General features: G+C 36.2%; 1 protein-coding gene across 1 annotated transcript in view; it reads left to right on the plus strand.

Annotated features, from left to right (window-relative positions):
• FAM98B (family with sequence similarity 98 member B) overlaps positions 1-26191 on the plus strand; it is a 33321-nt gene extending 7130 nt beyond the window's left edge. The window contains exons 2-8 of the mRNA XM_027553493.1: positions 179-324; positions 1435-1569; positions 7431-7609; positions 10938-11018; positions 12600-12716; positions 22972-23139; positions 25301-26191. Coding sequence (XP_027409294.1) covers positions 179-324; positions 1435-1569; positions 7431-7609; positions 10938-11018; positions 12600-12716; positions 22972-23139; positions 25301-25672 — 1198 coding nt within the window. The 3' untranslated portion in view covers positions 25673-26191. The remainder of the gene's footprint in view (positions 1-178; positions 325-1434; positions 1570-7430; positions 7610-10937; positions 11019-12599; positions 12717-22971; positions 23140-25300) is intronic.
• Positions 26192-26419: the final 228 nt, after the last annotated feature.

The raw sequence follows: 26419 nt of genomic DNA on the forward strand, positions 1-26419 counted from the left end.
TGCTGGCCATGCTTTCTCTGTCACAAATACAGGGAAACAGTCAGATACATGGATACATTTATTGTCTGTGTTCCAAGAATATTTTATTCACAAAGACAGGCAACAGACTTTGATTAAAAAGTATTACATGTATTAGGGTTTTGCTTATTGTTTTAATCTTTTATATTTTCTGTTTTAGGTATAAGGGACCACTGTTAGAAGAGCAAGCGCTTACAAAGGCAGCAGAGAGTGGACTGTCTTCACCTGAATTTTCAGAGCTCTGTGTTTGGTTAAGCTCTCAAATAAAATCACTGTGCAACTTGGAAGAAAGTATCACTTCAGCTGGTATTGCCATTTAGTTTTGTTTTTCTGTTTACTAGTAAAATTATATGATAGGTTATGATTTACAGTTTTATCTATAATGTGCTCACTGTACACAGAAAAGTCATTAATACAAAGAACTTCAGTATGTGATTTAAATATCTTTCAGTTTAATTTCATATTGATTAACCCAAAATTATTTCTTAAATTTATACAAAATTATAAATAATTATTGTTTATCTGCTGTCTTGAACTTAGTATTGAATTTGGTTATTATAAAGTTTAGCTTTTGAATACTTCTTTTTTGGAATTAAGATTTTTTTTTTTCCACGTAAAGTATATGTAATCCCTAATTTAAGTTATATTACCAAACCTATAACTCAGGACATGGATTCACATAGGCATACATTTATAAAAAATTCCTCTGCTAGTTTACAAGTTTTGTTTAATTCATTACTATTGGTAGCTGGAATTCTTGTGGGTCTTTGATAGAAAATAAAAATGTGTTGGGCATTTGCTAGAAGATAAAAGTAGCATTCCCTTCTGATGCTATTCTTACTTTTCAAATTATTTTTTTTTTTCCTTGCCAAATCTAATAGAATTCACCTGAAGTAAAGTAAAATAAGCTGCATTCAGAGCTTATGACATAAGTTCCCACGTAATTCGATTATGAAAGAAGGACAAGTGCTGAGGTTTAATTAGATGATTGCATTTATTATCTGAATCCATAGAAATACAATAGAAATGAATCATTTGCTCTGAAGCCAATTAATAATTATAGCCATAATAATGCTGTAATATTTCGGTTACTACATAAAATATTTCCATTTTATCTGCTTTTATGGAAAGCCCTTTGGAAGATACTTATCAGAGATTTAAATATAAAAAGATTTATAATTTCATGATTAGATACTTATGTTCTTGAATTTAAGTGTCACTTTCTATGTGTAGAAATATGTTTTGATTACTTTAAACTAAGCTTAACTAATGTTATTTTTGGTCACACATTTAAGGATTTAATGTTGAAGTGAAAATTTAGAATTGATATAAAATTAAAATCAACTAGTAGATTTGATAGTATCAGATTATATGGTAAATATTTAGTAAATGTTTTATGCCTCTTCTTTTTTAAAGGGAGAGATGATCTAGAAAGCTTCCAGCTTGAAATAAGTGGCTTTTTAAAAGAAATGGCATGTCCATATTCTGTACTCATATCTGGAGATATTAAAGACCGCTTAAAAAAGAAGGATGATTGTTTGAAACTACTGTGTAAGTTATATTTCTTTGAACAGTTTAAATGCCTGTGTTTGATCTGGTTTGTGTTATTTTCCAGTCAAGATTTATGAACTATAATTAATGAAGCATAGACATTTTGTGTATTAGAAAGGTTTTAATATTTGGCTTAAAATGTGAAACTGACTCAGATATTTGTATAAATGTAGGGTAAATTCTACTGATGTACTCTCTAAGATTTCCATAACACTTAAAATTTATTTGGCCAGTATAGATTACCCTGTGTTTATGACTCGTACTTTAGCAGTTTTTCCTTCACCTAATTCATCCCTTGACATATATGACTAGTTGGCTAAAGTGGTGATCTCCAAAGTCCTGTTTAATGTTAAAACTCTCAGAAATTAGGCTGCTAAGCAAATTATTAGATGATAGGCACTTAGTGATAGTTCAGAAAATTTATTGATCACTTTTTATTGTATTAGAAACTGCTCTAAGCGTTAGGGATATATCAGTTTAAAAGAAAATTGTGCCCTTGTGCCACTTGAATTCTAGTGCATGTGGCCTGTTTTTCATCAGGGATGAATTTGGAGTACAGATTACCTATATCTAAACAATTACTACAAATAACAGATGCATTTGTTTATATTGAGTCCCTTAGATTTTTTTGAAATTTAGTTAGTTTAATTTCATGCTATTTTGAAAGTTCTACTAACAGTGATTCTCTTGAAAGAATTTTTCTAACATCTTCTATTATTGAAGATTTCTATTATTTTAGGTTGTACCATTTATAAAAAGATGCACATGATCTATTCCTTTATGCTCTAGTGTTAAGATGTTAGTTTCATTAGAGCAGAAATCATGTTTATATATTTAGTGGTGATGATCAAAATCTCGACAGTTGAATTATCTTGTGCGTTGGGGAGAATAAAAATTGCTGCTGCTGCTAAGTTGCTTCAGTCATGTCCGACTCTGTGCAACCCCATAGACGGCAGCCCACCAGGCTCCCCCGTCCCTGGGATTCTCCAGACAAAAACACTGGAGTGTGTTGCCATTTCCTTCTCCAATGCATGAAAGTGAAAAGTGAAAGTGAAGTCGCTCAGTCGTGTCCGACTCTTAGCGACCCCATGGACTGCAGCCTACCAGGCTCCTCCGTCCATGGGATTTTCCAGGCAAGAATACTGGAGTGGAGTGCCATCGCCTTCTCTGATTATGTGCCCCCATTTCTTAACACTCTTTCCTTGTCTTCCTCCCATTCAGTCTGAGTCACTGATTTAATGAACCATTATTAATGGGAGGGCACAATAACCCATAAGTGTACTGGGACAAAAGGAAGCTAAGAAGCACTGGCCGTGAGGAACTTGCATACTCTTTATAATAGTCAATGAGAAATATGTAAATCATGTTTCCCTTTTTGCCTTTGCTTCTAAGAAGCTCAGCAATAATAGTACTGTAAGTTTCTGATCCAAGTAAAGTATAGAGGAACTATAAGAGAGGTTGGTATAGTTTTTTTTTTTTCTGATTTATAAAAATACATGCTTGAGAGGTAGGGTGAAATGGAGAATTAGTGTAGGGAGAATTAGTGTAAATTAGTACAGAGTTTCAGTTAAGGAAAATGAGAAAGTTCTGGAGATGGATGGTGGTGATGGTTATACAGCTATGTGAATGTACTTAATGCCACTGTATACTTAGAAACAGAATAGTAAATTTCATGTTACTTGTTGGAAAGTTACATTCTCATCATAGGAATCTTACAAAGTAGATAAATATGTAAAAAAAAAATTATTGTTTCACTCCCCAGAGAGAGTCATGAATAACTTTTCAGTGTATTTCCATTTCCTTCTTTTTCCTTTGTACACACGTTTAAGATTGAGATTTGTTACATGTGTAATTCTTGCTCTTCCTCTTTTTCATTTAACGTATCTATTTTCCAATCACTTAGTATTTTTTGAAGAAATAATTTATGTTGGCTACATAGCTTTCTATACTATGGACATTTTTATTTAATAGATTTCAAATTTAGAGGTTTTTGGATTTTTATATTTTAATTACTTTGTTCATATTTTTGGTTGCTTTTACTTAGACAAAGGTTATGAACATTAAAAAAAAATTATATAGCCATATTTTGTTCCAGAAAGATTATAACCTTTTAGCAATCTTACCAGCATCTATTTCACCTTTTAGTTTTAATACCTTTAAAACATACTGCTTTAATAAGTGGCATGTTCTTAGAATTGTTGGCATTGTGTGTACCACTAAAAGGGCGAAATTCCTTACTATGTGAAGAGCTTTTATAAAGATAAAAATTCACTGGGAAAATATGTAAAGTACATAAGGCATGAAATGGCATCCTATAGAAAAAAGTTTTTAAAAAATTGCTTCTAAACATTTAAAGATGCACAAAGTTAGAGTTGCAAAAAAAAGAAAACATTTTTCACTTACTAGGCTAGCAAATACCAGGAAAAAAAAGTCGTAAGTAAGCATTCTCATATGCTACTTACAGGTATTGAAGTGTGTTGGGAGAATAATTGGGACCATCTTTTGGAAAGGCAAATTTTCAGTAACACAGGTAAAATTCACCTGTTTTTTAAATTGGCAGTTCAGAGACTACTAGTTCATACTGAGTGTACCAAGATATATGAAAAGAATGTTCATTATGGCATTGTTTATAGTTGTTAAATAGAAATAGTACATCTTCGAGTGATACCATGATCAGTTCAGTTCAGTAGCTCAGTCGTGTTCGACTCTGCAACTCCATGGACTGCAGTACACCAGGCTTCCCTGTCTGTCACCAACTCCCAGAGTTTACTCAAACTCATGTCTATCGAGTCAGTGATGCCATCCAACCAACTCATCCTCTGTCATCCCCTTCTCCTCCCGCCTTCAGTCTTTCCCAGCATCAGGGTCTTTTCAAATGAGTCAGCTCTTCGCATCACGTGGCCAAAGTATTGGAGTTTCAGCTTTACCATCAGTCCTTCCAATGAACACCCAGGACTGATTTCCTTTAGGATGGACTGGTTGGATCTCCTTGCAGTCCAAGGGACTCTCAAGAGTCTTCTCCAACACCACAGTTCAAAAGCATCGATTCTGTGGCGCTCAGTTTTCTTTACTGTCCAACTTTCACATCCATACATGACTATTGGATAAACCATAGCCTTGACTAGATGGACCTTTGTTGGCAAAGTAATGTCTCTGCTTTTTAATATACTCAATGGCACCCCACTCCAGTGCTCTTGCCTGGAAAATCCCATGGACGGAGGAGCCTGGTAGGCTGCAGTCCATGGGGTCGCTAAGAGTCGGACACGACTGAGCGACTTCACTTTCACTTTTCACTTTCATGCACTGGAGAAGGAAATGGCAACCCACTCCAGTGTTCTTGTCTGGAGAATCCCAGGGACAGCAGAGCCTGGTGGGCTGCCGTCTATGGGGTCGCACAGAATCGGACATGACTGAAGCAACTTAGGAGGAGGAGGAGGAGGAGGTTGGTCATTACTTTCCTTCCAAGGAGTAAGTGTCTTTTTTTATTTCACGGGTGCAGTCACCATCTAGAGTGATTTTGGAGCCCCCCAAAATAAAGTCTGCCACTGTTTCCCCATCTATTTCCCATGAAGTGATGGGAGCAGATGCCATAATCTTAGTTTTCTGAATGTTGAGCTTTAAGCCAACTTTTGCACTTTCCTCTTTCACTTTCATCAGGAGGCCCTTTAGTTCTTTTTCACTTTCTGCCATAAGGGTGGTGTCATGCCACCCTGATACCATAATAGAGCCTTTAGAATGAGAGTAGATAAAATGTGTAAATATGGAATGATCTCTAGAATATATTGGTAAAGAAATACACAGAAGATGTATACTCTTGTTTCTGTAATAGAAATAAAAGTGTATAGATGGTAGAAACATATACTAAATATACATATATGCCTAAAAAGATACCCAGAAACTAACATTGGTGATTGCTTTGGGGTGGGGAGTCTGAGAATCTGTATGGGAAGAAGAGTTATCACAGTATTATTGTCCATCTGCGTGGATTAGCACTTTAAATACTAGACTAAACTCTTGTTTGTACTCTTATGTACAACATGTTTCTGTAGAACAAAGACAGACTTCATCTGTGGTTCCAAAATATAAATTTTTGAAGAACGGTGATCTGTTTTAATGAAGTTTTAAAATCAGAGGGACCTTGGCATAGTCGTCATAAGCAAAGTTTGATATGCATTGGTCTTAACTTTTTGTGGATTCCTTAGACTATTATGTGTAGATTACATGGAAAAACCTTAAATTAGTGGCTCTCAGTCCTGTCCGTGAGAATCACCTTGGGTCTCAAACCACAGATTCCCAAATTGTACTTCAGATGTTCTGGTTCAGAATCTCTAAGGGTGGAACCCTTGTACTTGTACTTTTAAACAGTTTCTCAGGTATCTTTTCCTGCTCAACTGAAGTTGAAACTATTGTATTAAATTGTGTGTGTATAAATTTAACTGAAATGAAAACAAATGAACCCCCAATATCTGCATTTACTGTTCTGAAAGTTAATTTAAAAAAGACTAATGATTTAATTTTTTGCTTTCCAAAATGATGTGGTTTTTTTTTTTTTTTTAATTGAAATATAGTTCATATAAATATTATGTTAGTTTCAGGTGTACCACATAGTGATTTGACCTTTGCATATGTTGTGAAATGGTCACTGTGGTAAGTCTAGTAACCATCTGTTTTCCATAAAAAGTTATTAAAATATTATTGACTGTATGCTTTATATTTTATATTACATCCCTGAGGCTTATTTCTTTTCTAACTGGAGGTTTGTGCCTTTACCTGTTACACCCCCACCTCCACATGCTGCTCTCTGGCCATTTCTTTTTACTTCTCAGTATGTGAGAGTCTGTTAGCATTTTGTTTTATTTTTTCCATCTAAGATTTTTGAGTAATTTTTAGAAAGATGACTGTTGAAAAGATGAAATGGTGACTGAAAGGACTTGTGAACAGTCTGGAGTGGTCTATCCTAAAGGCAGTTTTACAGATTGCTCTATTTGCTTATAGATCACTTAAAGCTATACATTCTCCCTTGGCTTGAGCTCTGCGTATCAGAGAGAGAGTAATTTTTCAGCTTTATACATGCTTGAAGATTTTAATGTTCTTTTACTGATGGGGCCCTCATACTAGACTTTAGATTCTGTGAGTAGGCACTATTTTTTAAATTTCCTTCTGCCCTCTTTATTATTTCTTTGTGATAAGAATACTCAATGTAGGATTTACTGTCTTGGCAAATCTTTAAGTATACAACACAGTATTGTTAACTAAACTGTTACAATGAAACTGTTAACTGAATATAATACAGTATTATTATGCTGTAAAGTAGATCTCTAGGACTTACTCATCTTATGTAACTAATATGTGTCAAACTTTGCTTATGAGGACTGTGCCAAGATCCCTCTGATTTTGAAACTTCAGTAAAATGGATTGCCCGTTGTTCAGAAATTTGTATTTAACAAATATCCTGTTTCATCCCTAGATTGGTGACCACCATTCTACTTTCTGTGTTAGGAGTTTTAGATTCCCCATAAAGATGGAATCATTAGTATTTGTCTTTCTGCATCTGGCTTGTCTCACTTTGCATTTTCCGGGTTCATCCATGTTGTCACAAATGACTGGGTTCCTTTCTTTTTAAAGCTGGGTAATATTCCTTTGTATACACATTCCACATTGTCTTCATCCATTCAGCTGTTGAAGGACACTTAGGCTGTTTCCATATCTTGGCTATTATGAACAGTGCAGCAGTGAGTGTGGTAGTGAAGACCTCTTTGAGATCCTCACTTCAGCTCCTTTGCATGTGTACCCACAAGTGGGATTTTTAAAGCATTCTTGTGCATTTTAACATTATTTGTTTTTCCCTTTTTTTATTGTAGTATTTTTAAGTACAGAGCTTCAAGCTTTACAGATACTACAGAACAAGAAGTGTAAAAATTCTCAATTAGATAAAAATAGTGAAATTTATCAGGAAGTTCAAGCTATCTGCGATACCCTTGGGATTCCCAAGTCAACAACTTCTGACATTCCGCTTATGCTAAACCAAGTGGAATCAAAGGTATTGTATTTGTTTTATTTTTTATTTCCCCCAAATTCAATTAAATGCTAACATGTAAACTCTGGGAGATGGTGAGGGACAGGGACGCTGGCATGCTGCAGTCCATGGGGTTGCAAAGAGTCAGACATGGCTTGCCGACTGAACAACAACAGCAAATGTATTAAATTTTATCTATTTATTTTTGGCTGTGCTGGGTCTTCATTGCTGCGCAGGCTTTTCTTTGGTCTTGGAGAGCGGGGGTTATTCCCTAGTTGTGGCATGCAGCCTTATTGTGGTACACAGGCTTCTCATTGTGGTGGCCTCTTGTGGAGCATGGGCTCTAGGGTGCATGGGCTCAATAGTTGCGTTGCGTGGGCTTAGTTGTTCCATGGTGTGTGGGATCTTTGTGGATCAGGGATCAAACCTGTGTCTCTTGCATTGACAGGGAAATTATTTACCTCTAAGCCACCAGGAAAGCTCCAGTACATGTATTAAGGATGGAAATACAGTTGACCCTTGAATACTGTGTGGGTTAGGGGTGCTGATCCTCTGTGGAGTCAGTAATTAACATACAACTTCACAGATGGCCTCTGTATCTTCAGTTGGTATTTGTAAATTCAACCACCTATAGATCGGATGGTACTGTAATTGTATTTAGTGAAAAAAATTCATGTAGAGGCAGACCAGCATAATTCAAACCCATGTTGTTCAAGAATCAACTGTATTTCCTTTAAGTACAAGATATACATTCTAATTAGAGAGACAATTATCTTTGTGTAAAGCTAAATTTTTCACATAAAACGAGATAGTATGCTTTTCGAAATAGTATGACTTTATTTGCCTATTACTAGTATTCATGAGGGAGAAGGCAGTGGCACCCTACTCCAGTACTCTTGCCTGGAAAATCCTGTGGATGGAGGACCCTGGTGGGCTGCAGTCCATGGGTTCTCCAAGAGTCAGACACGACTGAGTGACTTCACTTTCACTTTTCACTTTTCTGCATTGGAGAAGGAAATGGCAACCCACTCCAGTATTCTTGCCTGGAGAATCCCAGGGATGGGGGAGCCTGGTAGTTTGCTGTCTGCGGAGTCAGAGATGACTGAAGCAACTTAGCAGCAGCAGTATTCAGGAATCAGATCTTAATGAGGAAGTGCTAGGCTTTCTGAAAGTTTGCTGTTTGCCCTGATAGAAATCTCTTTGCAAAGTTAAGGGTCTGGTTTCTAACCAAGGTTGAATTACAGTATAATGAAAGAAGTAGAGTTTTTCTTTAAAGGCAAACTAAATTTCTTTTTAATGGATGCTGTTAATAAAATTTCAATGTGATTGTCTTTGGCAGTGAGCAAAGAAATCTGCAATATCTGATGGATAAGTGTTTAGGAAATGTTTGTTGTATAGTTAATAAATGAATGAGTACCTTGATGGAGTAATTAAGAACAACTAAGAACAACCAATTAACTAACAAGTAATTAACAACAACAAAATGATATCTCTAGCTTTTGATTTTTTTTTTTTCAATTATAAAACTATCCTCATTCCCAGTCAAGGCATAAATTAGAATACTGCCCCTGCAGACCAAATTCTAGCCTAATTTCTAGGTTTCATAGGAGTCCTCTAGGAGAATAATACAGGATTAATTTTTCAAGGAAAAGAAAATTTTCACCCTCAAGAATAGATACTAAAACTCTGTTTTTAGACTTGCTGTTTTAAACTATATTCTTGAATAAAGTACTCTTTTGTACTGATAATTTATGAGCTGAAAACAAGATTCGTCTTAATGAATGTAAGAGAATTTTAGTATCATTAAGATAAAAACACAGTATTAAAAAGTTTTGTTTTGTTTTTAGAACTAGCAAACCAAAAAATAAGTCTATGAATCCCAGCTCAAGAATATTGTTCTGTAGTTCATAAATTGCTCTTCAGAATTTGTCTCTCTGGATTAAGAATTATCTGGGGTTACCTAATACCTGGGGCTGTTTCAGATTGAGACAGATTTCTAGACTTTTCCTAATCTTCCAGTGCATCCACATACTGATCCAAAAGATACAATTGAAGTGCCATAAAGTATGCCTATTTAAGGTGTACAATTCAGTGGATTTTATTTACAGAGTACATCATCATCAAAATCTAATTTTAGACCATTTCCATCATTCTCAAAAGAAGCCATGTACCCAGCACTTAACAGCCACTTTGCATTACCACCACCAATTTCCAAGCTAATTTTTTGTTCATAATTTTTAGTTCTTTTTGAAAAGAGATCCCCCAACATTAAGCTTCATACTCCTCAAATGTGACCTGTTCCTATTTTCTCTATTATATTATAAACTAAGCAACTGTATATATTTCATCCTGTTTGAAAGACTTCTGATATTGCTAAAGCAAAAACAAATGTCTAAATGTTGTTCACCAAAAATAAAAATGTTTCAATTCAAATCAGTGGCTTTGCAAAAGTGATGAAATGTGCTGTATGGTGACTAATTGAGGGCTTACTCTTTCATTGTCTTGGTGAACAATGGAATGTGTACAAAATATTTAATTGAGTAAAACCAACATACTCAGGGCTTCCCTGGTGGCTCAGATGGTGAAGTATCTGCCTGCAGTGCAGGAGATCTGGGTTCGATCCATGGGTCAGGAAGATCCCCTGGAGAAGAGAACAGCAGCCCACTCCAGTATTCTTGCCTGGAGAATCCCATGGACAGAGGAGCCTGGTGGGCTGTAGGCCATGGGGTTGGAGAGAGTCGGACATAACTGAGTGACTAACACATGCAACCTACTCAGCAAAGGTTTTATTTATTTTTTGTCAGGATGTAAGAGTGTGCTGTCCTAAGAATGTGAATTTATTTCACACGAAACTTAGATTCTCATAATGAAGTCTTTTGGTAGTTACTTCAGTTGTCCATGTACGTTATTTCTTACTCTGGAAAAGGTGTGCTATGGCTTGGATTAATGTAACTTGCTTCCTTGAGGAAGATACTTTGCATTGTACTGAAAATCTTTCTTAGTATGTGAAGTGAAGTTGCTCAGTCGTGTCCAACTCTTTGCGACTCTGTGGACTGTAGCCCGCCAGGCTCCTCTGTCCATGGGATTCTCCAGGCAAGAATACTGGAGTGGGTTGCCATTTCCTCCTCCAGGGGATCTTCCCAACCCAGGGATTGAACCCGGGTCTCCTGCATTGCAGGCAGACACTTTATCCTCTGAGCCACAAGGGAAGCCCTTAGTATGTGAAGGTATGTTTTAATGATTTCTTGTTAACATTTTATTAATTCTCTGGCATTCACAACATTTTAAGCATGAATAAGATTGTTTTAAATTGGGGATATACATTTTCACAATCTTCTATGTTTAATTTTAGGTGAAAGATATTCTCTCAAAAGTCCAGAAAAATCATGTGGGAAAACCACTGCTGAAAATTGATTTAAATCTGGAACAGGCGGTAAGGCATCCCCCCCTTTTTCATTAGTTTTATGTAATTAGCTATATTAATATTAGCTTAATTTTATGAATGGACATTAGATTTTTACATGCTTTTTAAAAAAATTTTATATATATGGTTTTGCTTTAAAAAAAAACATTTATTTTCATTGGAGGCTAATTACAATATTGTGGTGGCTTTTGCCATACATCGACATGAATCAGCCACAGGTGCACATGTGTTCTCCATCCTGAACCCCCTCCCCACTTCACTCCCCCCTCCATCCCTCTGGGTTGTCCCAGAACACCGGCTTTGAGTGCCCTGCTTCCTGCATCGAACCGGCACATGTTTCAATGCTTTTCTCTCAAATCATCTTGCCCTCCCTTTCCCATATAGTCCAAAAGTCTGTTCTTTACATCTGTATCTCTTGCTGTCTTGTCAGTTCAGTTCCGTCACTCAGTCGTGTCGGACTCTTTGTGACCCCCATGGACTGCAGCACACCAGGCCTCCCTGTCCATCACCAACTCCTAGAGCCTACCCAAGCTCATGTCCATCGAGTCAGTGATGCCATCCAACCATTCTCATCCTCTGTCGTCCCCTTCTCCTGCTGCCCTCAATCTTTCCCAGCATCAGGGTCTCTTCAAATGAGTCAGCTCTTCGCATGAGGTGGCCAAAGTATTGGAGTTTCAGCTTCAACATTAGTCCTTCCAGTGAACATCCAGGACTGATCTCCCTTAGGATAAACTGGTTGGATCTCCTTGCAGTCCAAGGGACTCTCAAGAGTCTTCTCCAACACCACAGTTCAAAAGCATCAATTCTTGGCACTCAGCTTTCTTTATAGTCCAACTCTCACATCCATACATAACTACTGGAAAAACTATAGCTTTGACTAGATGGACCTTTGTTGGCAAAGTAATGTCTCTGCTTTTTAATATGCAGTCCAGGTTGGTCATAACTTTCCTTCCAAGGAGTAAGCGACTTTTAATTTCATGGCTGCAGTCACCATCTAGAGTGATTTTGGAGCCCCAAAAAATAAAGTCAGCCACTGTTTCTCCATCTATTTGCCGTGAAGTGATGGAGTTGGATGCCATGATCTTAGTGCCATCTTGTAGATTTTTTATACTGGAGAATTAAAATGGATTGATATTCTAGAACAGTAGGTCCTAATGTTTCTTCATTCAGATTATTAATTAAAAGAAAATTGACCAAAAGTATTTACAGTGCCCAATATGTTAACATAGTGGTAATTTGAAAAGTATAGTAGCTCAGTGTCAATAAGATGGGAAGTTATTATTTTCTATCCTTACTGGTTCAGACTACTTTGCAAATAGACCTTTCACTTAAATTAATATATTTGATTGAAGATCAGGTAAACTAACAGCTGTTGAGTTTAATTTGCATGTTTGATATCTGTTGAATATCATAAATGTTCTATCAAATATCTTTATTATTTAAACAATTTACTGTTAGGTCTTATGGGATCAAAATGACCATCAAGTACCATCTTTTTGAATTAGTAGGAAACATTGACCACAATTTTCAAAATTCTTTTCTGTGCATAATGAGTCTAAAGGTTATGATTTTTGTTTCCAATTTCTTTAGGAAAAACTGGAAAGAATCAACGATGCTCTTTCATGTGAATATGAGTGCCGCCGGCGGATGTTGATGAAGCGATTAGATGTAACAGTGCAGTCCTTTGGATGGTCTGATAGAGCAAAGGTTAGGCTGTTTTCCCACTCATGTCCTGTAGGTGGTACTCTGTGACAGCTCTTCAGCCTCTCTCGTCTGTTATGTAATGATGCCGCATTTGCACTTTATTGCTCTATCTGAAGCTCCTGCCTAGACCAACTGCTGGTCTTAAATAATCCTGGTCTCTGTTCATAGATATGTTAATTTCTGACCGTATCTTTCACATTTATTTAAAACTCAGTTGTTATGATTTATGCAAGGATACGAGGAAGTCTGGTGTGCTGTAGTCCATGGGATTGCAAAGAATTGGACACGACTGAGCCACTGAATTGAATTGAACTGATACATAAAAGAAGGCATCATATGTGGTAGTGAGATAGGTATAATGAGCAACTGGTCAATTAGGCAGCACTGATGTCTGAACAAATCTTAAAGGTGTCTTAAGGCTGTGAACTGTGTGCCAATTGAAAAGGGTTGCAGGGTGGGAGCATTCCCAAGTGTGAATCTCTTCAGATAGTTTTCTGGAGAGCTATCGTCCATCATTCCGTTTTTATGCCTTTAATCTGTACCCAGGCTTTATCTGGGATCATCCACCGCACCCTGCATTACAGTCTGGAATCACTCCAGACAGTAAGCTGGGACAAATAGAGGAAAACATTTGCTTCTCCTGTTAGAGGGATCATTGTCCTATGCTTCTGGATATCCAGTGTCTGAAAACCACTGGTTCATGTGGATTGTCCAGTTTTATAGTTGTTTCAAGTGATAGGGTAAATCTGTGCCTGTTATTTTGATACTATTATTATATTCTTTGGGTAAGTGGGTGGTTCTTCTGCCCGGTATTGTATCAGCTGAGGTCACTTACGCAGCTTCATTCAGTGGGTACCTGGGCTGGGGTGGGTTGAAACATCTAAGATGGTTGTCTTGCATGTCTGGGTTCTGCTGTTAGCAAGGGGTCCCTCACTTGTCATCTGTGCTCTTAGGTGGTCTTTCTCCATGTGGTGCCCTGTATTGGTTTCCTGTGGTTGCTGTAACAAACTACCACAAATTTAGTGATTTAAACAATACACATGTATTCTCTTACAGATCTCGACATCAGAAGTCCTAAAATGAAGGTATTGGCAGGGTTGCAAGTCCTCCCAGACACTGCAGGGCAGAATCTATTTCCTTGCATTTCCTACTTTCCAGATACCACCTGTATACCTGAGCTCTGGACCTGATTCTCCATCTTCAAAATTAATAGTGTGGGATCTTCAGTCTTTCTGTTTCTGCTTCCATTGTCATACGCCTTCTCCTGTGTCTCGCTTATCGAGATCCTTGTGATTACACTGGGCTCACCCAGATAATTGATCTCAAGATCCTAACTTAACTTGCGTTTATATCTGCAAGGCAGCATATTCACAGGTTTCAGGGAGGATGGAGACATCTCTGGGGAGCCATTCTATTTACCAGATGTTTTATCTTCCTTTTAATGGATTTTATTTTTTTCCTGCATTGTATTTCTTTACCATATGCTGCTGCTGCTTTTTTCTTCCTTTCCTTTTTTTTTTGTTTTTAAAAATCAGGTATTCTGATGAGTCCTTTTTTTCTGTATTCTTTCATCCTAATGGCTTGTATCCTCCTATTGCAATTTGGGCCACTTGCATGCCTATCCTTGGCTACTCCACTATTTCCTAGATCCCATGGTCTTCTCTTTCATTGTTTTTTCCCTCAACCTGCTACAGTAAATGCACAAATAACTTCCTAACAAAGGACACATAGCAGTGATTTTTCTGAATCCTTACATTATGAAAATATGTTTATTCTGCTGCCACATTTGATTGATAGTTTAGGTAAATATAAAATTCTAGGTGGAAAGCATTTTCCCTAAGAATATTGAAGGCGTTACTTCATTGTTCTCTAGCATGTAGTGCTGCAGTTGAGAAACCGATGCCGTTCTCCATTCTTTTGGATGAGCTTTTATTTTTCTCTGAGAGCTTTTAGACTCTCTTCTCTATTCTTAGAGTTCTGAAATTTCACAGCATATGTCAGTCAGGGTCTTTTTAAACTCATTGTGCTAAACATTAGGTGGGCCTTTCAATTTATAAACTCAACTTTTATATTTCTTTTATATTTTCTCTTTCTGAAACGCTTATTCCGATATTAGACTTTCTGAGTAGATCCTCATAAGTTGCTTTATTTTTTTTCTCATTTTCTCTTTTCCTTTTTGATTCACTTTCTTGGAATTTTCCTCAATTTTATTTTGTGCTTGTCATTAAATTTTTGTTTCTGCCATTTTTTCCTTTCTGGGAATTTTTTTTTCTTCTTGAGTTTTCTTTTCCTGTGTTTTTTTTTTTTTTTTTTTTTCTTGTTTTATTTTTATGACTGTGCTATCTTCTTAAATGGGGATGAAGACAATTTTTTATAAAAGGTTTTTTGTTTTGTTTTTTCCCCTTCATTATTTCCTGTCTCTTTCAGGGCAATTTTTGATTTGTTTTTCTTGGTCTTGGTCTTATGGAGGCTTTCTTCAAATGGATTATGGTCTTTCGTTGTCCATATTTAAGAGAAGACACTGAAAAACTGTTTGGGAGCTAGTCATTGATCAGGATTGTTGATGTCAGGTTTTGGATTTGGCTACTGTGAACTGGAATTCTAATGCTCACTTGTAGAAGTGTGACTGCTCATTTTTTTAAAGAAGGGAAGCCTCGTATTTTCTGTACATTATTCTCATTTGGCCAGGGGAGGAGTGGCAGCATGGCACCAATGGTTGGAAGAATAGATTATTCCACAAATAGACTGAGTTAACCCCTATTTTTGGCTCCTGATCTCATTTTCTGAGATGTTGGTTCTCTTCTTACCTGTATCCCTCTTTCTAGTCTCTTTATTATAGTATATGTGTATTTTTTTTTTAATAATTTAGTATGTGTTATCTGACTCATTTACCTAGAAATACTCCCTTATATATATACATAGTTTCCTTCCAAACACCTAGCAGACAGATACAAAAAAAAATTAAAGAGTGATTAGAACAGGATAAATTTTTTTTAGCATAGTAATAGAATAGCTGTAAGGGAGAGTTGAGGACTGTCTTATGTGTATTTTCTTTCAATAAATATTTATTTAGCACCTCACATGTTGCACACATTACAATGTACCTGGTTCTGGATGAGCATCTCATTACCTTGTATGATTAGATGTAGAACATTTTTAGAATATTTCACTGTCTGTAATATCTAATTGGCTTCTCAGAAGGTTAAAACCTGTTTCTCTTCTGCATGTGTACCAGGATAAATTTTAGACATGTGTGTCCATGTGTTTGGAGTAACCATTGTATGCAAGAAACCTAGATGCTCCGAGAGGTCTGAGTTACCAAAGAAGTAGATGACATGATTGCTGACTTAAAGAAAGGAAATAGAATTTAGATGTATGAAAAGTATGAGTTTTACTGACCCCTGGAAGCTTAACAGAGGTTGTATACATATTGGGTATCCAGTTTAATCTGCTAGAATTTTAATGAGAAAAGGAATTTAGGAATATAAAGAATATTGTGAAAGGTAGTGCATTAAAAGTATCTTAACATACCAAATTGGAGGATATTTTCAGTGTTGTCCTTAAGCTTATAGAAGAATCCAAAACAAATGAGTTTTGACGTGCTCTTTGAACATTCAGAGTGGCACAGACTTATGATAATGTATACTCTTGACTAGCCTTAAACTTAGAGACTTTGAGAAAATACTTTTAGGAAGTACCTTGATATTTTTCTCTTGGTGTTTTTCATCATGTTTTAGGACAAGGAGATTATGTTTTCATTTTTCTTTATTCTGGAAGATTTTTTAAATGTTTTTTTCTTAGATTATGATCAAATTTTGACCTTTCATGTCATCCTTTTCAGTTGTACATACACATTTATACCCTGAGTTTTCTTTGTTAAAATTTAATGTTAATGTTAAAATTGTTAAATTTAATGTATCTTTATATTATTCTCCCTATTTCATGTGTCTGATATTGTTGAATGATTGATCAACAGTTGTTCTATAGCATTTAAAATCTTTCCACATTTTATCATATGGATATACTCTATTGATTTTGAGGTTTCCGTTAATTTTGTCTTCTTAGAGCCTGTAATGAAGTCCTTGACAACTACATTTTTGTTCATGTACATGATATATTCCTACAAATGGAATTTCTTGATCAAAGAATATGCATTTTAAAAATGCTCTTCATACACCCTGTATAGAGTTGCCCTTCAAGAAGATTATGCACATTTATTTGTATGGTTAATCTGATTTCTCTATGTTGCTAGTATTGAAATAAAAGTATAATTTTATAGTTCGATTTTTTTTTTTTTTACTGAATATAGTATGATCATTGTCCCATATCTCTAAAAGTTCTATTTCAATATCCTTTTTATATTAATTTTTAATTGAGATATAATTCACCATCTTAAAGTATATAATTTAGTGGGTTTTAGTATACTCTCTGAATTATGTAACCATGATCTGATTCTAGAACATTTCCCTCAACCCCAACAGAAATATTCCTTTCAGTGGTCATTCACAGTACCCTCACCTTCCTTTCAGTTCAGTTCAGTTGCTCAGTTGTGTCCGACTCTTTGCGACCCCATGGATCTCAGCACGCCAGGCTGCCCTGTCCATCACCAACTCCTGGAGTTCACTCAGACTCACGTCCATCAAGTCAGTGATGCCATCCAGCCATCTCATCCTCTGTCGTCCCCTTCTCCTCCTGCCCCCAATCCCTCCCAGCATCAGAGTCTTTTCCAGTGAGTCAGCTCTTCGTACGAGGTGGCCAAAGTACTGGAGTTTCAGCTTTAGCATCAGTCCTTCCAAAGAAACCTTCCTTTACTATAATCTAGTTTGTCTCTCTTTGGATTTGCCTGTTCTGTGTATGTCATATATATAAGGAATTATACAATGTGTGGCTTTTATGTCTGACTTCTTAGCATAATGCTGTCAAGTTTCATTCATGTTTCCCCACATAACTGCACAATCAGCCTTTTGTGTCTGCAGATGAGAAACCTGTGGATTCCTAAATGGAAATTCACTGTGTCAAAGGTTATGACTCTTAATGCTCTTGATTCACATGGCCAGATTGTTTTTTAGAAATTTTGTATGAATTTAAACTCGTACAAATAAGGTCAATGCCATTTTGCTCTAACTTTAGCCCCTTTAATAGAATATTGTCAATTTTATGGCTAACTTGATGGTTAAAAATTACTAAATTGTTTTCGTTTATTTGTCTTGTTAGTAAAGTTGAACTTTTTTTCATAAGCTTATTAGTCATTTAAATTTCCTATTTTTTTGAAATTTCTATTTGTGTCTTATATTTTTTTCCCCTGAGGCCTTCCGGTTTTCCTTCTGATTGAGCTTTTTATATATTAAGGAAGTTAGCTAGTTGCTTTATTTGTTGAAAATATTTTCCCCAGTTGTTATGTCTTTTGATGTGCAGAAATTGTAGTCTTTATAACATAGTTAAGTTTTTCAGTTTTAAAACTTTTAAAAAATGAACTCTTTTTAAAAATTTTTACTTTTTTAAATTGGAGTACAGTTGATTTACAATGTTGTGTTTCTGTTGTACAGCAAAGTAAGACCATTATACATATGCCTACATCCAGTCTTCTTTAGATTCTATTCCCATGTAGATCATTATAGAGTACTGGAGAGAGTTCCCTGTGTTATATGTAGGTTCTTACTAGTTGTCTGTTTTATGTACAGTAGTATGTATATGTCAGTCCCAGTCTTGCAATGTATTCCTCCCTCCCTTCGTCCTTAATAACCCTAAGTTTGTTTTCTACATCTGTGACTCTATTTCTGTTTTGTAAATAGGTTCATTTGTATGATTTTTTTTAGATTTCGCGTATAAGCAGTATCATATGATATTTGTCTTTCTCTGTCTGACTTAACCTCACTTAGTATGATAATCTTTAGGTCCATCCATGTTGCTGCAAATGATACTAGTTTGTTCTTTTCTATGGCTGGGTAATAGTCCATTGTATATATACACCATACCTTCTTTATCCATTCCTTTGTTAATGTACATTTAGGTTGCTTCCATGTCCTGGCTATTGCAAATAGTGTTGCAGTGAACATTGGGGTGCATGTGTCCTTTTGAATTACAGTTTTCCAGACATATGCCCTGAAGTGGGATTGCGGGATCATGTGGTAGCTCTACTTTTAGTTTTTTTTAAGGAATCGCCATACTGTTCTCCGTAAAGAAAGTGAAAGTCACTCACTCATGTCGGACTTTTTGCTACCCCATGGCCTATATAGTCCATGGAATTCTCTAGACCAGAATACTACCCATAGTAATGTTATATTAATTTATATTCCCACCAACATTGAAGAGGGTTCCCTTTTTTCCACACCCTCTTCAGCATTTATTGTTTGTAGACTTTCTGATGATGGCCATTCTCCCAGCGTGAGGTGATAGCTCATTGTAGTTTTGATTTGCGTTTGTCTAGTAGTTAGTGATGTTGATCATCTTTTCATGTGCTTTTTAGCCATTTTTATGTCATCTTTAAAGAAATGTCTCTTTAGATCTTCTGGCCATTTTTTTTTTCACGTTGAGCTACATGAGCTGTTTGTGTATTTTGGAGATTAATCACTTGTTCACATTGTTTGCAAATATTTTCTCCTATTGTGTGGGTTTTCTTTTAGTTTTGTTGATGATTTCCTTTGCTGTGCAAGCACTTTTATTTGTCATTTGTTAATTTTTATTTTCATTACACTTGCTAAGTCACTTCAGTCGTGTCCAACTCTGTGCGACCCCATAGGCGGCAGCCCACCAGGTTCCTTCATCTCTGGGATTCTCCAGGCAAGAACACTGGAGTGGGTTGCCATTTCCTTCTCCAATGCATCAAAGTGACAAGTGAAAGTGAAGTCGCTCAGTCGTGTTCGACTGTTAGTGACCCCATGGACTGCAGCCTACCAGGCTCCTCCACCCATGTGATTTTCCAGGCAAGAGTACTGGAGTGGGGTGCCATTGCCCTCATTACACTTGGTGGTGGAACAAAAAAGATCTTGCTGTGATTTATATCATAGTGCTCTGCCTGTGTTTTCCTTTAAGAGTTTTACAGTATCCAGTCTTACATTTAGGTCTTCAATTCATTTGAGTTTATTTTTGTGTATGGTGTTAAAGAATGTTTTAATTTTATTCTTGTACACATAGCAGTCCAGTTTTCCCAGCACCACTTCTTGAAGAGACTGTCTTTTCTCCATTGTATATTCTTGCCTTCTTTATCATAGATTAGATGACTATAAGTGCTTTCTATCCTTTTGATTTATATACCCTACTATTTAGCATTGTAGTATAATCTGAAGTCAGGGAGCCTGATTCCTCCAGCTCTGTTTTTCTTTCTCAAGATTGCCTTGACTTTTTGAGGTCTTTTGTGTCTCCATACAAATTGTAAGTTTTCTAATTCTGTGAAAAATGATATTAGTAATTTGTTAGGGATTGCATTGAATCTGTAGATTACTTTGGGTAGTATAGTCATTTTGAATATTGATTGTTCCGATCTGAGAACATGGTATATATCTTTCCATCTGTTTGTGTCATCTTTGATTTCTTTAATCAGTATCTTACAGTTTTCCGAGTTCAGGTATTTTATGCTTTTTGTGCTCAGTCATGTCTGACTCTCTATGACCCATGGACTGTAGCCCACAAGGCTCTTCTGTCCATGGGATTCTCCCAGCAAGGATACTGGAGTGGGTTGCCATTTCTTCCTCTAGGGGATCTTCCCAACTCAGAGATTGAACCTGCACCTCTTATGTCTCCTGGATTGGCAGGCAGATTCTTTACCACTAGCACCACCTGGGAAGCTCTTAGGCATTTTCATGTGATGGTAAATGAGATTGTTTCCCTAATTTCTTTTTCTAGTCTTTCATTGTTAATGGATAGGAATGCAAGAGATTTCTGTGTTTTAATTGTATATTCTGCAGTTTTGCCAAATTCTTTAAGCTCTAGTAGTTTTCTGGTTGCAGCTTTAGGATTTTCTATGTATAGTATTATGTCATCTTCAAACGTGACAGTTTTACTTCTTTTCCAATTTGGATTCCTTTTATTTCTTTTTCTTCTCTAATTGCCATGAGTAGGACTTCCAAAACTATGTTGAATAAAAGTGGTGAGAGTGAACATCCTTGTCTTGTTCCTGATCTTAGAGGAAATGCTTACAATTTTTCACCATTGAGAATGATTTTGCTGTGGGTTTGTCATGTATGGCCTTTATTAAGTTGAGGTATGTTCCCTCTGTGTCCACATTCTGGAGAGTTTTATCTGAAATTGGTGTTGAATTTTGTCAAAAGCTTTTTCTGCATCTGTTAAGATAATCATATGGTTTTATTCTTCAGTTTGTTAACGTGATATATCCAATTGATTGATTTTACCTATGTTGAAGAGTCCTTGCATCCCTGGGATAAATCCCACTCAATCATGGTGTCTGATTGTTTTAATGTGTTGTTGGATTTGGTTTGCTAGTATTTTTTTGAGGATTTTTGCATCCATGTTCATCAGTGATATTATCCTGTAATTTTCTTTTTTTATATCTTTGGTTTTGGCATCAAGGTGTGGCCTCATAGAATGAACTTGGGAGTGTTCCTTCCTCTGCCAAGTTTTTGAAATAGTTTGAGAAGGATAGGTGTTAACTCTTCACTACATGCTTGATAGAATTCACCAGTGAAGCTGTCTGGTCCTGGACTTTTATTAGACGTTTTTATATTACTGATTCAATTTACAAATTCTGATGACTTGTTCATATTTTCTGTTTCTTTCTGGTTCAGTTTTGGAAGGTTGTGTCTTTCTAAGAATTTGTCCTTTTCTCTAGGTTGTCCATTGTATTGGCATATAGTTGCTCTAGTTAAACAATGAACGTTTGTTATATTTGGAATCCCTTGTTATAGGTTATGCATTATTATTATTATTCTACAAATAGACAATAGTTCATTCCAGCACCATTTAAAAAAATGTTTTCTCATTGATCCTTTTTTATGTTTTAATATTCTTTATTTTTTAGAGCAGTTTTAGGTTCATAGCAATATTGAACAGAGGGTTCTGAGATTTCCATTTGGCCCTTGCTTTCACATATACTTAGCCCCATCATCAACATCCACCACCAGTGTAGTAAATTTTTGCAGTTGATGAACCTACATTGATACATCATTATTATCCAAAGTCTGTAGCTTACATTAGGTTTCACTCTTGGTGCTGTACATTCTGTGGGTTTGAGAAAATATGCAAAGAGGTATATCCACCATTATAGTATCATACAGAGTATTCTCACTGCCCTAAAAATCTTCTCTTCTTTGCCTATTCTTCCCTCCCTCCCCACAACCTTAGCAACCCATTGATATTTTTTTATTATCTCTCTAGTTTTGCTTTTTTCAGAATTTCATATGGTTGGAATCATACAGATTATTATTTTCAGATTAGCTTCTTTCATTTAATAATAGGCATTTAAGTTTCCTCCATGTCTTTTGTCTCACTGATCTTTGCTGCTTCGTCTTGTATTCATAAATTTTGAGGCCGGGAATCTTAACTGCCCCTTTTGTTTCATCAGTTCATTCCCTCCCCTCAACAAGTTCCATTTAATTAGAGTGAGGTAGGATAGCGTACCTGTACAACCAGTCTAAAAGGATGTTTTGAGGATTAAAGAAATGATATTAAATGAATATCATAGCACTTTTAACAAGTAGTCAGTGAATGTAAGTTGTTAAGGCAGTGATGAATAATTTCATATTACCTGTTAATAGATGATAAAACTCTTTCCAAAATTCTTTTAGTCATTTCATACATATTTCATTTCTGAGTTAACTGTAGATATCCCTTACCTCCCTGCTCCACTAAAAATACATCCCAAGAGGACTGCGGTAAATGTATAAATTAATTGCAAGGAAAACTGACAATACTCAATGTCCCCATTCAGAAACATGGTATTTCTCGCCATTTATTCAAGCTCTCCTTTTGTTTTTGTAGATTTACTAATGTTTTCATCTTAAAGTTTCTGTATGTGTGTTTTCAGTAAAGCTATTTTTAGGTATTTTGCTCTTTGGTAATAGTGGAATCTTTTTTGTGTTACTTTTAAAATGAGTTGTTATGGGTAGTTACATGGTCTTTTAGCATTTCTTGGTCTCTTTTTTTTCCCCTTCATTCTACTAACAGATTATCAGATATTTGAATGTTTTGCTGTTTTTTTCTTTGCTTGTGTTTTATCTTTTTTTTTTCTGAAGATCATGATTGCCATTGCTCTTTCACTGAAATGTTCTTTGGTTCCGTTTTCCCCCTGACTTTTGTCATTTAGTTAAAAACAGATGACATAGCAAGAATTTACCAACCTAAGCGTTATGCTTTGTCACCCAAGACAACAATAACCTTGGCACATTTACTTGCTGCCCGTGAAGATCTGTCCAAGATCATCAGGACAAGTAGTGGATCCAGCCGGGAGAAGACAGCATGTGCCATTAATAAGGTTGGTTTTTCTTTTAAATACAGTGGAGAAAGAATTTATAATATCCTTGATTGATGTTTTTACAGATTTTAATCCATTTTTCATCCCAGTGAACTCTTAGAAAAGAGAATCAGTTTAGGCTTACTAATGTTTTCTATGTGCATGTTTATTTGAATTTCTGTATTCATAAATCACAGTTTTATCTGAATTAGAGGAATTAAGAATTATTTTTATCAATATCATTAGCCAGAATTATTTGCCTTCTTTCCAATAATCTTACCATTTTTTGTCAGTAAAAAATCTGTAGGAGTCATTTTGTATACTCACACATACTCGTGAGATCCGTGGTTTAGAGGAAAGCGTATGTGCTTTAGAGTCATACAGGTTAGGGTTCACATCCGAGCTCTACTATTTACTTAGAGAAATCACTTCTGCAATTTAGAAATTGCAAAATCTCTTGAATGTTCCATTTCCTGATTCAGAGTATGGGTCCATTTCTCTGACAGTGGTCTTAAATCAACTCAGACTGTCTGAATTTTTTACACTACAACAGTGGCAGCAACAATAAGATAATTTAGAATGTTTATATCACCTTGTCTAGCATATACTCTTCAGTTAGAGCACTCTATGACAAACTTTACTATAAAACAGCCGAAAGAAGTACGGGACTTGGGTAATTTTACAATACCACTTCTCAGTGCAGTGAGAAAGGTGTCCTGTATCAGGAGATGGTTGTATACAGTCAGTTTGCTAATTATCGTTAAGTTAGGCACCAGTGTTTGGGCCTTCCTGCTTCCATTTTAGATCAGCCTCCTCTATTCTGAGGAGAAGGCAATGGCAACCCACTCCAGTGTTCCTGCCTGGAGAATCCCAAGGACGGGGGAGCCTGGTGGGCTGCCGTCTATGGGGTCGCACAGAGTCGAACACGACTGAAGTGACTTAGCAGCCTCTATTCTGAAAGTGTTCTGTTTTTAAATATGTTACTTTATATCTTGCATCAAGGTCTTTCTGGATCAAGAGTTCTCTTAAGTGATATTGCCTGTCTGTTTTCTGAGTTTGTAGTTCATAGTCTAATTATTTGAGGGCAGTCTTACTATCAGATCTTGGAACAGCGTCCCTGTATATCCACCGACATTGAATGTTTGGTGGAGACAGCATTGAGGACACCAACCAAGAAAAGCTGGTTTTGGATTTGGTGATTAGGACAGTATTACCAACTTTATAGTGTACTTTGAAGAATATATGTGTACTTTGAAGCTTGTCCAACAGTGAGGAATTTGTACTTTTTTGTCTTCATTTATGATACAAAGTAGTAAAACATGATTTTGATTAGAGGATCAGGAAAGTAGAACACAAATGATAGGTCATTTTGGCTGAGGCACATTTGGTTTATCTTTACTGAAAGACACTAGCAGGAAATGATTTGCTTCCTATTGGTCTCTGTTCATGGACATATAAAATAGTTCCTTTCTACAGAAGTTTGGGTACTTGAAGCAAACTCTTCCTTAGTTTATCCTGTGAAATATTATGAAGCATGGTTAAGGAAGTGTATTAAGTCTTTATTTTTTTTATAATATAGTAACTAGTATCATTGAAAGTTAGCGTAAGTTTCTCATAAAAAAAGGAATAGTTCATGAAAAATCCTTATAGCTCTGTGCAGTTGATAACCTTCATCTCTGCCCGTATTACACCCATGTGTTATCATATGTACTTCATACTTTGTTGAAATAAAATGTGCTTAGAAATAGTCTTTTATGGCATAGTCTGTTACCAAACCAGTGGCAATAGAAAGTCCAGAGTTGTGTAAGTGAATATGGATAGGAGTTAAGTTGTATAGGGTATGAAGTTTATGTACATTGTAAATGTTTTGCTAAAAAGTTTTCTTAGTGTGATGGGTACTACATTTGTTATAAAATTTACTAAAGAGGTTTAAGCAAGTTCTTAAGTTTCATAAATATTCTCCCACACTGTTTAAAATAACAGCACATTGTGAGGAATTTGTCACACATCACTTTTATATTTTCAATATTAATTCATATTGCCATGTCTGGTACTTTCATGTCCTAAAATATTTGGCTTCTGTTTCTTTATTAGAACAATAACTTCAATATTGCTTGCATCCTTTAAGTAAGTTTTAACTTTTATAATATTGGAAACTGAAAGAAAGTATTTCTTTATACAGGTGCTGATGGGAAGGGTGCCTGACAGGGGAGGACGGCCGAATGAAATTGAACCACCACCCCCTGAGATGCCGCCTTGGCAAAAGAGACAGGAAGGCAGTGGAAGGGGTGGTTGGGGTGGTGGAGGTGGCAGAGGAGGTGGTGGGAGTGGGAGAGGTGGTGGGGGAGGAGGCGGGGGATGGGGAGGGGGAGGAGGCGGAGGGTGGGGAGGTGCTGGGGGAGGGGGTGGTAGAGGAGGTTTCCAAGGCAGGGGAGATTATGGTGGGAGGGGAGATTATGGTGGAAGAGGGGGCTATGGAGGAAGAGGAGGCTATGGTGGAAGAGGTTATGGAGATCCGTATGGAGGAGGTGGTGGTGGATATAGAAGATACTAAAAGCCACAAAATTTAGATAGCAGTGCTTACTTCTTGATAGGTGCATTAGGCATAGTATTCTAAATAACTACTTGAGTGTCATCTTTGAAGTAAATACCATGTTAGATTCCCTGATGGTATCATTCTTGAATTGGCTTGATTGATATTGGCCTGACTATGTAAAAGAACATTATTTTATACTACTGTTTGATCTCTTAGACAAAGTGATGATTTTTTCCACACTCTGTGTACTCTTGAGCATGTTCTGTCTTTTTAAAAAACAAAAAAATGAGGAAAAAATATTTTTAAAAGTGTAAATATATTATTACCATCAAACTTGGAAAATGGAAAGTATTTTATTGTCATGATTGAATTTAGATTGTTACCTGTATTTTATTCAGGTCTGAGACACATAAATGATCCCACTTGTAGTGGAAAGGAATATAAACTTATTGCCTCATCTGTAGTCCTGTGGCTGTTTTGTATTTGTTAATTCTATTTTACAAAATAGGAAAAGAGACTGATAATTGTGTTCAGTAAGAAGTTCTCGTGACTTGTGTTTTTCTTGTATATGAGCAATTCCTCTGGCCAGGTTTCCGTTAAAATTCCAATAATTGAAGCCCAAATCTATTTTTTGCTGCTGCTGCTGCTGCTAAGTTGCTTCAGTTGTGTCCGACTCTGTGCAACCCCATAGATGGCAGCCTACCAGCCTCTCCGTCCCTGGGACTCTCCAGGCAAGAACACTGGAGTGGGTTGCCATTGCCTTCT

This window comes from Bos indicus x Bos taurus, chromosome 10 (genome assembly GCF_003369695.1).
Source record: "Bos indicus x Bos taurus breed Angus x Brahman F1 hybrid chromosome 10, Bos_hybrid_MaternalHap_v2.0, whole genome shotgun sequence".
Lineage (NCBI taxonomy): Eukaryota > Metazoa > Chordata > Mammalia > Artiodactyla > Bovidae > Bos > Bos indicus x Bos taurus.